The 10,371-nt window shown below is 42.2% G+C and overlaps 1 protein-coding gene across 1 annotated transcript; it reads right to left on the reverse strand.

Annotated features, from left to right (window-relative positions):
* Window positions 1-919: 919 nt before the first annotated feature.
* Window positions 920-1,807, reverse strand: LOC109888909 (proteinase-activated receptor 3-like). Its single transcript, XM_020480061.2, has one exon. The coding sequence runs from the start codon at window positions 1,805-1,807 to the stop codon at window positions 920-922; it is 888 nt and encodes a 295-aa protein (XP_020335650.2).
* Between the last annotated feature and the right edge of the window lie 8,564 nt (window positions 1,808-10,371).

A 10,371-nucleotide genomic window follows, 5' to 3' on the forward strand; every position in this document is an offset into this window, starting at 1 on the left:
ATCTCAACCAAAAAGTTAAAGAATAGGCCTAAATCAAAACAAATGTACTTTAAATAATGTTTGATTTGATTTTGTCCTATTCTTCCATTTAGATTTTTGGTTGAGATGGAGACATGAATCCAAAATAGTCATTATCCAGACTAAGTCAGTGGCACAGATGGAGCTATACAAGCAGAAGAACCATCTCCCTCAAATGTTCATATTTGGTCGTCTATTCTGGGTTGAATTTAAACAGTAGTTGTTGATGACTTTGTAAACGTTATATAGGCCTAAATGCTGTAGCATCACTGATGATATATGACTTATAAAATATGGTCACATTTCATTTACTCTATTAAAACCCACACTTTGGAATGACTTCGATAGCAACAGTGAATCTATTTAGTAAGATCTCGCAACTATCATTCTCACAATATCACATTGGTAATAATCAGTGACAAATATCATAGCTGGGCTTGGTTTATACCCTGAATGGGAGACCAAAGGGTAGCTGTAGATATATACATTCTCCTGTAGGAGTTTCTGCCCAGCTTATAGTTTTTTTTCTGATAGTGGATATGACATTGAAGATAAAAATTCAACATATTTTATACAAGATTTGACTTTGTTGAAATGTGGTTACCATGATGACATAACCATGTGGATAACATTTCACCCTCAAAACAACAGTTTACATTGATTACTTTTTTCAAATCCAATGTATCTTCCCCGTAGACTCCACATCACAATATATTAACAAATTACGTTGAAAGAATGTTGATTCAACCCGTTTGTGCCTAGTTGGTGTTGCCCAGGCTAGAAAAATATAAACACGACTCAAACATATTTAACTTGGTAACTGTCATAAATATACATTTCATACCGGATCACAGGGAGATTGAACTATTTCCTGTATATCTAAATACACCTGAAAGAGAGCCTATTCTGGCTGCGTCTTGGAGTCTGCTAGCACTTTATTATCCCCCTTCCTGCAGCAGGGGAGCAGCTGTCTGAAGCGGGACATGTAGAACAAGGGTCCAATGTACAGGCCGAAGTTGGGGACGGCCAGGAGCAACTGGAGGATGCAGCATTGTATGCGGTTAGCCACTTGGTCCTCCTTCTCTGGGTGCCACACGGACATGAAGGGCACCAGGGCCACTAGAGGAGTGTAGGCCACCGCCGAGGGCACCAGGATGAGCAAGATGTTCTTCAGAGATCTCCTCAAAAGGTTCATGCTGCCCCCCGACCCCTCCACAGAGCCCTCCCCAGTCCCACTCTGGCACAACGACCACATGATGCCCACCAGACACAGCAGCATGATCAGGAACAAGACTGAAATGGTGACGGCAAAGTACAGAGCTATGGAGAACACCCCCTGGAAGTAGGCCAGCAGCATCACCACCAGGGTGAGGAGCCAGGCCAGGGCGCACACCCCAGCGTGGTACTTCCACTTCCCCAGTCGCATGTAGGCCACGGGCCGCGCTGCCACTAGATAGTGCTCCACACACATGCAGGCCAGCAGGAGAGGACAGCCGAAGATGTTGAGGGCCGAGAGGGCTCTGGCCGCTGAGAGCATCTGTTTGGACGTGTCGTGGTGCATGGCAGTGTAGATGTCCACGGGCAGGCAGAGGCAGTACAGGATGTCCAGGATGGACAAGTTGAGGACCAGGACCTCGGAGGCTGATAGGGCCTTCTTGCTGCTCATCAACATCCACAGCAGGCCCAGGTTGGCTGGAAGACCCGTAAGCAGAATGAAGATCTTGATGCTCAACCAAACAGTGGAATTGCCAAGCATGCGACACTGGTGCATCACCTCGTCCATGCTCATGCTGAGGAATGACCAGAAAAACTCGCCAAATGGTAACATGCCCCAACTATTGGTGCCATTGGTGTTTTGGCCCCAGCAAAAGGAAGAGTTGTTGCATGCTGTACCCCCACCGGAGGACCAAGTGCTATTGTTGACCATGGTGTTTCTTCTGAGGAGAATGATCAGAATACCCTGTAGGGGACAAAGCAAATCCCTATTTACATATGCTGAATATGTATCAGGCAAAGTATCACCAACCATTCAAAGTGAATGGGGGATACGCCTGTACAATGGGTTATCATTGAACTAGCTTCAAAATCACTGAATCTGAAGATATGAATCTGTAAGGTCTACTCATCAATAATTTTGACAAAATAAATACAACCACATATCACAGACAAATATAGAGGATATTAATATTCCATTGCAGCTAAACAATAGATATATAGTATAGCGTATTTCAACAAACCCATTTTAATACACATCTAAAATCTACAAATAAAAAAATCTTAGAACAGTAATATTTTACACACACATGAAGGTACCATAAGCAATAATTGATTCAAAAAAATTTGAAACATTTGTGGAAATAGCATTTTGGAACTAAACTCTTAACCATCTAATTTCAAGGGCAACCTTCAAGCCATTTACCAATATAATTCCAAGGTTCTTGTCTTCTTGATGTCAAAGTAGTAATCTCTTCTTTGCATCACAATTACAAAATAAGGTCATAGAAATTAATACTTTATGTATCCCATTTGTTTGCACCAGCTAATCCATGCAACTTACTTCCCCCTTTGGGGATTAATAAAGTTCTATCTTATCTTGTAATTGAAATGAACAGTATAAAATCAGTATAACTCAGTATAAACTCAGCGGTAGTCAAATGAAAGCTGAAAGTGAACCAACCTGATCAGACAGACAGAGGAAGGTGTGGAGGACGATGATGACTCTGAGATGTAGCTACAGTGTTAGTCTGGTTCTACCCCTCCTCGCCCTATACATTTGTCAGAGAGGGTGGGGGGGTAGAGCGAGAGAGAGATGGATGGATAATGATAACAAGAGAGAGAGAGATTCATGAGTTTGCATGTACCTGCGATGGTCCAGTGGGACTGGGAAGGTGCTATAGACCCAGGATGGGCCAGGGCAGGTATAGGGCTTTCCTTCCCTTCTGTTTTGTGTTCTGAGGCCGACTAAAACTACAACATGCAAATATTCCCGAAAAGCTATACAAACATGATGTTTGTTGGTCATTTCATACCAAGAAGAGCATTTCTAAACAACTCTCGTTGTTCTTCCTTCGCCTTACTTTATCTGCCTTGTGGCTTCTATCATAATATTCTGTTGTAACTGCAAGGGGACCAGAATAATACCACATAATACAAAGGGATGCTGGATATTGTATTGATCAACATCCCTGTCAAGCCCTGGCCTTAGTTATCTCTGTTTGGGAGATTTATGTATTTTATCTTGTCTAGGGGTTTTTGTAGATTTATGGGGTTGTGTTCATTCTAGGTGTTTATGTAAGTATATGGTTGCCTAGATTGGTTCTCAATCAGATGCAGGTGTTTATCGTTGTCTCTGATTGGGAACCATATTTAGGCAGCCATATTCTTTGGGTATTTTGTGGGTGATTGTTTCCTGTGTCAGTGTTTGTGCCACACGGGACTGTTTTGTTGCCAGTTCACTTTATTCTTTTTGTATTTGTGTTCATGTTTCGTTTTTCTTATTAAAAACCATGGACACCTACCACGCTGCGTATTGGTCCGATCCTTGTTTCACCTCTTCAGAGGAAGAGGAGGAAATCTGCCGTGACAATCCCTTATGTTTGTCTATGGAAATGTAGACCATAGACAAACACAAGAGATGGTTTGTTAGCTGATGATGGCCCATTATTACCCATCATACTGTTGGCCTGATCCTTGGTTCTGCTGTAGGCAAGTTGTTTTTCACTATGTTGACATTCATTCACACTTACTAAATTCTGACATGCATGCAGTTTACATGTGAATAGCCCAACCCTACACTGTAACGGAAAACTGTCATTTCAACGGTAAGGTTTTGTATTATCGACAGTAAAATACTGTAAATTATTGTGCATTGTGGGAAAATGTAATCATGTAGGTTTTCAAAGGTATCTGTAATAGGATTTTTTTTTTTTATGCTGTCAACGTAACTGCACCCCACAGATCCGTACCGTATCTTTGGAGCACCAAAAGTGGTGGGTGCATAGTAAGGTTGTTTCTGGCTCATGAACATATTTTGAGGTGTGCCTTGCACCCGTGGGCGAGAATGGACTCTCCGAAGCCGTCTGAGACAGTGGTTGGTGAATGTTTGTAATTTGTTCAGTATGTTAGTGGTGGTTCTCCATGTTTCAGATCCGTACAGAAGAATGTATTTCACATTTGAGTTGAAGATTTTAAGTTTTGTCTGAAGTGAGATGTTCTTGATGTTATTTAGGGTGTTGAATGCTATTCTTGCTTTACCAAGTCTCGCTTTGGCATCTTCCTCAGTCCCTCAATCCACAGTTGTCACACTATCTAGTTAGGCCTTCAGAAAGTATTCATACCCCTTGACTTAAAAAAAAAAACGTTTGTGTAGAGTGCTTTGGTATTGTTATGATGTTCCTATACCTGAAACTGGTATTCTTGCAGTGATTTAGTTTATGCTGGATCCTTGCTGTCATTAGGTGTGGCAGGTAGCCTAGTGGTTAGAGCGTTGGACTTGTAACCCAAAGGTTGCAAGATGAACAAGGCAGAAAGCCCACTGTTCCTAGGCCGTAATTGAAAATAATAATTTGTTCTTAACCTAATTTAAATAAAGTTTTTAAATTTTTTTATTAGGTGGTGGTCTGATCCAGGGTCCTCGTCACTCTGGCAGTGAGCGTCTAAACTTTTGGTTAATGCAGATTTGTTGTGTGGTTGGGTGACACCCATGTTGCATTGTGCATGTATTTGTGTGAGAACCAATCCTCCTATGATCAAGTTGTAGTCTGTACAGACCACTGCAATCATGATGTCTTTTTCTTTTTTGGACTGGAGTATACAATATGTTGTTGTTTGGTTGTAAAACTTGTCCACAGTTTCTTCATCCCTTGGTGGGGTATAGCATTGTACTAATTGAAGGTTTATTTCTTTATGTGGTATGGAACGTTACTGTTATGATTCTAGAGTTGATGGATTCCCAGCTGATGAGGGCCCTCTGTCCTTCTTTGGATAACATGAAACCTACTCCCTCTGTATGTGATAATGTGTCTACTGGGTGTCCGGAGTACAATATGGACTCTCCGCTGGCCAGTTTAGTTTCCCCTGCCTGGAGCCATCTTGTTGCACACAGCCCTGGATCACTGCTGTCTTTCCTCCATGCAAACATGGCTCTGACATTGAATGTCGGTAGATCGCCTAGGGGTAAGAAGATCTGAATGCATAGTCTCCTTGCGCTTTTCCATGTGCATCGTCATTTTCTGTTACAATGATTTTTTTGTGCTTTTTATCAATGTTTTTATGGGATGGGGATGCTGGCCTTCTGCCAATTCTAGTTTTTTTAGGCGGGGATTGATTTGTTAGTCCCCTCCCCTAGCCTTTTGTACTCCTGGTAATGGATTACAGTCTCATATCACGTGAGATCAGACAGGCCAATCCCTTGTAAAATACTGTGAAATACAAACCCCTCCCCTCAACGAATATCACTAATTCATCCATTAATTCATAACTTTTTCACAGAATAGTATAGTTCATTTTACACTATTGTACGTTGTGTCATTGCACAGTACTTGCTTTGAAACCATATTTCTATAACAATAGGTGTACTGTAATATGAAATAGATTATTTTACTTTCCACTGAGCTGCCTGTAAGTTACTGACAAATTCACAGCAACCCTTTATACAGCGTAGGCTAGCCTGTCAGTTTTGAAATGAAACAGTGGAGGGAATTGCCTCTATGATGTCAGTTTTGGCTATCATGGACTGAATTCTTATTTGGAACTTTGGAAACTCTTGGAATCCTCTTGGGATACCTGACCGCTGACCAAGTCCCCATCCCCATACACTCTATTCCTTTTGATTGGGTATTTACGTGCAAAGGGCGTAAAGGTCGTAGGGCATGGTCTTCTGCCACACTTACTGTAAAATGGATTCTTCAATGCCCTGCACAGATAGGTGTTTGATGACATTAAGCTACACAACAATGCTTGATTCAAAGGATGGTTCTGCAGATTAGATGCAAGAGCATGTGGGGGTCTTGTTGCAGGCTGAACTATGTGCTTGATTAAAACACACTTTAGAACTGGTTCTTATCACATACAGTAATAGCAACCCCTTTTCCTCTCACCAGACAAAAATATCTGCCTGCAAGTCCCGCTTACACCGCTTTCTTTCAACGTCCCACACAAAACTCAACACAACACTCGAAAATGTAGGCCTGTTTCACTATGGCCATTTACTGGTGTACAACCTGCTGACAAACCAGACGAAGACAGCAGGGTGTCCCTCGCGCCTCCAATGGGCTGCTTTTATTTGGGAGAGGTACAAGGCTCAGCAGGAGACTATCCACCTGCAGGGATTGTCTCCGACTCCCTCTTACCGGAGTGCGACCGTTTGTCTTCTCTGTACACTCATATCACACCCTGATGTGTTTCACCTGTCTTTGTGCTTGTCTCCACCCCCCTCCAGGTATCCCCAGTGTAGTTATACCTGTGTTCTCTGTTTGTCTATTGCCAGTTCGTCTTGTCAAGCCTACAAGCATGTTTTTCCATGCTCCTGTTTTTCCTAGTCTGTTTTCTAGCTATCCCGGTTCTGACCTGTTCTGCCTGCCCTGACACTGAGCCCGCCTGCCTGACCATTCAGCCTGCCCTGACCTTGAGCCTGCCTGCCCCCCTGTACCTTTCAGACTCTGACCTGGTTAATGAACTTCTGCTTGTCCTTAACCTGCTTATTGCCTGCCCCTTGTATTTTAATAAATATCAGAGACTCCAACCATCTGCCTCCTGTGTCTGCATCTGGGTCTCACCCTGTGTCGTTATTTATACATGATTTGAGAGGCAGTGATGAGCACTGTCTGTGCAGCGGTTCAGAGGATTTTTTAAAACTTGTCCATCTGAATCTCTGGACTCCTTTCCGTCCCCTTGGAGTCCGAGTTGGTCGTCAGCCATCATGTCCTTGATTCATGGGTCAGGGTCATCAACAAACCTCCCGAGCTCCACACCTACCAGCAATCATAGAGATGGTAACGAGCAGATATCTGTGGAGTTCAAAGGGAAGCGCTACGTGTGGGTTCTGTCCCGGGTCAAACCTGAGAGGGATGAAGACGTGGAGGCCAGTTGGAGGGGGACCGACTTCCCGAAGCATAGGGAGCCGGTGTTCTCTCTGCGACTTGATTTCATGCAGCACCTGCCACCTGTACCCCGGTGGATGGAGGGCATATCAGAAGAGTACTGTTGATGATGATGGGCTTGACAAGAACTGGGCAGTACATGTCAATTTTTTTCTGATCTGCCTCCAATGTTGGGGAACATCTGACCTAAGGCCTACTGTCAAGTAAACAAACTCCAATTAAACCTACAAATGTTTTTGTTATTTAGCAAAGCATTTAATGCAAGCATATAAAATAATAGAATATAACTTTATTATCGAGCATTAGACCTAAGGCTGCAATCATTGAATGTCAAGTTGAATTGACAGCCTTTACCTGACTCTTTCCTGTAGGCTACTCAATCCACTTTCTCAGAAAAATACTTAAACCAAAGTTTTAAAATGGCAGTTGCCATACCCTAGTTCAGTAAAAACTATCCCCAACATTTTAAAAGCGGCACTCGCCATACCCTAGCTCAAGACCAAAAATATAAAACTAGGCTCCAATCATTTTTTCAACATTCATTTTTCACATAGTGAATTTTACAAACACTCCAAAATAAGTATGTGTTTGGTGTAGGCTTACCTTGGCATGACGTTTTGATAACCACGGAATTCTCTCTCGGACAATATATTCAATATTCAATATATTCGCCTCAATTTACTCCCAAAAAATTTCAATCCATGATGAATCCATGGGCTGTATTGAAATTAATTGAATAAAGTGTTGAACTTCTTCCAACCGCTTTCTCTGTCTTAGCTAGCCACCGACTACACTTTAGCTAGCTAGTTAGCAGAGCAGTAGATCCCAAAAATTATTTTGTATTAAAAATCACTTTGCCTAGATAATTGTTTGTACAGTGTAACCAGGAGGTTGCAAGTTCAAATCCCCGAGCTGACAAGGTACAAATCTGTCATTCTGCCCCTGAACAGGCAGTTTACAGACTGTTCCAGTCTGTATTTTCATGACCAGAGACAAATCTTCAAAGGTACAGTATTTATTTATTCAGAGTGGTACATGCATTCACACAGTTTTGATTTATAGGATCCTTCCCAATGTATGATTGATACGACAAGGGTTGGATTTGCACTAAACATTTGTATATGTCAGCACTTAAAAGGACTGTACACAATCAGGTATTTGGTTTGCCTCATTCACATTGTCTACTGGTATCATTTTAAATTGAGAACATATAGCTCAACATTTAAACAATTTGTGACTTCAGCTATTCTGTGCTTCAGATGACAGACGCCCATAAGGCGTCATTGGCAACACATGCCATATAATAGGCTGCAAAATGGATTCAAATAGCTGATATACTGAGAGAGAGAAAGACAATCAAACCAAACATAATGGAGAACTTACAACTACACAAAAGGGAAATGTTCATTTGAGAATACAACACAGAAACAAAGACCCTGATCCCCCTTCCCCTCTTTATTAAAGGATAAAGGACACGTAATGAATCAACACTGGCACTAGTTCAATTTGAATAATAGTTTAACAATTAAAACAAGTTTAAACACTTCAAAGAATCAACACTTCATCCCTTCAAAATGTACAAATAATATAACTCCTATATAAAGATTAGATTAGTCTAAACAACAATAGATAATTGAGAAGTGCTCCACTGATCGCTGATCTACTGGGTGAGCAGACTTCTACTCCAGCCCATCAATAGCACACTCATTAGATTTGATCAATTGAATCAGGAGTGTTATTGCGGGACTGAAACAGAACCCTGCACATAATCTCTCTGTCCTCCCCCAAAGTTACCTGCCTAGGCAATCTTCAAGATATTTTGTGCTGTAGCAAAGCGCAGCCAGAGGCCGAAAGGAGAAAAGTTTAAAAAAAGTGTGTTTGGCACTGGAGCGGTTTAGAACGTGTTGTGACATTTGTCTTCACCATTGTAATGCACTTTCAATTTCAATAAATAGTAATCGCAGACTGTCGGTCACACTTAATAACTAGTACTTGAAACTAGCATAGGCAACAACTACCAGGAAGAAAAACAGTGACACTCATAACAGCAACAGCAACCCTTTTACAGGTGTGTGGGGGGGAGGGTTCTTGAAATGTAACAGCCCATTAAAATCTTGCCTCTACTTCAATAAGGTTTAATGGGGGTTGGCATCCAGTAAATGTTGGATTACAGCCACCAACTAGACTGGAGCATAACTCCCTTATACTTTGCTTGAAAAAAGAATCAACAAATACCCTACCATCTAACTCTACACTCATTATTAAAAAACCTATCTAGTCCTACCTCAGGCCAACAGCCTGAAAGGATGGGACACCACCACTGAACACACCCTGTAACTCTTCTGATGTCAAATCTCATACACCAAAATAGTTCTCTGCAGCTGCCACCACAACCTCTATTTTCCGAGCCTTACATTCCATCACTGCAGTACAGTTGATAACCATTGCTATGAACGGCAAAAAGCCAATCTTACTAAAGCATATATTTTTGCCTATCCCTGTACTGATACAGATCAACGACTCACACAGATCCTCTCAGGATCCCTCCCCCCATCTTCCTCAACTTTCTTCACTACCTCAGCATACAACCGCCTCTGCTCGACTCTAATCCTGGTAAGCTCAACCTGCCTCTCTCGCACCAGACACTTCTGATCCCCAGCCCTACAGGCACCCCTAAAATAAAACACATACCACTTCATTCCCCAATGCTACACATTCCTTTGTCTAATGCCCTTCTGCCCACTTCTCACACCTAGGAAAACTCCCTTCTACACAATGCTGCCACATGCCCATAAGCTTGACACATTTAACAACGTAATGTGTTTGGCATTCAAGCTCGTACGGGATAACTGAAATATCCTAACACCACTTTGTCGGGCAGAGACTCAACATCAAGACTCAAAAGAACAGACAAAGACTCTTCTGTTTCACAACTTACGCCACCCTGTCTGCGTCGCACCAAAAGACAAGCATCACAAACACCGGGAATCTTTCCCTTCAGTTGGTCCACGTTCACATTTTCTGCTACCCCAGTAATCACTCCTTTCAGTGGTGCCCTTTTCTTGAGAGCAAAACAAGTCACATCTCCTCTGCCAATTCATTTGGCACGAAGAGCCTCCTCCCTCTGAACAGCAGAAACACAAACCATTATCACAAGACCACTTCGGGTTACCTTCACCGATTCCACAGCATTTCACTCCCACCATCACATCTTTATCCTGACCATCGGTGTAAGCGTCGTGCTCCAAGTATT

This window comes from Oncorhynchus kisutch, linkage group LG4 (genome assembly GCF_002021735.2).
Source record: "Oncorhynchus kisutch isolate 150728-3 linkage group LG4, Okis_V2, whole genome shotgun sequence".
Classification (NCBI taxonomy): Eukaryota; Metazoa; Chordata; class Actinopteri; order Salmoniformes; family Salmonidae; genus Oncorhynchus; species Oncorhynchus kisutch.

Excerpts from the sequence above, each read along its gene's own strand:
- LOC109888909 (XM_020480061.2), bottom strand. The coding sequence starts at position 1,807 with ATGAGCATGGACGAGGTGATGCACCAGTGTCGCATGCTTGGCAATTCC.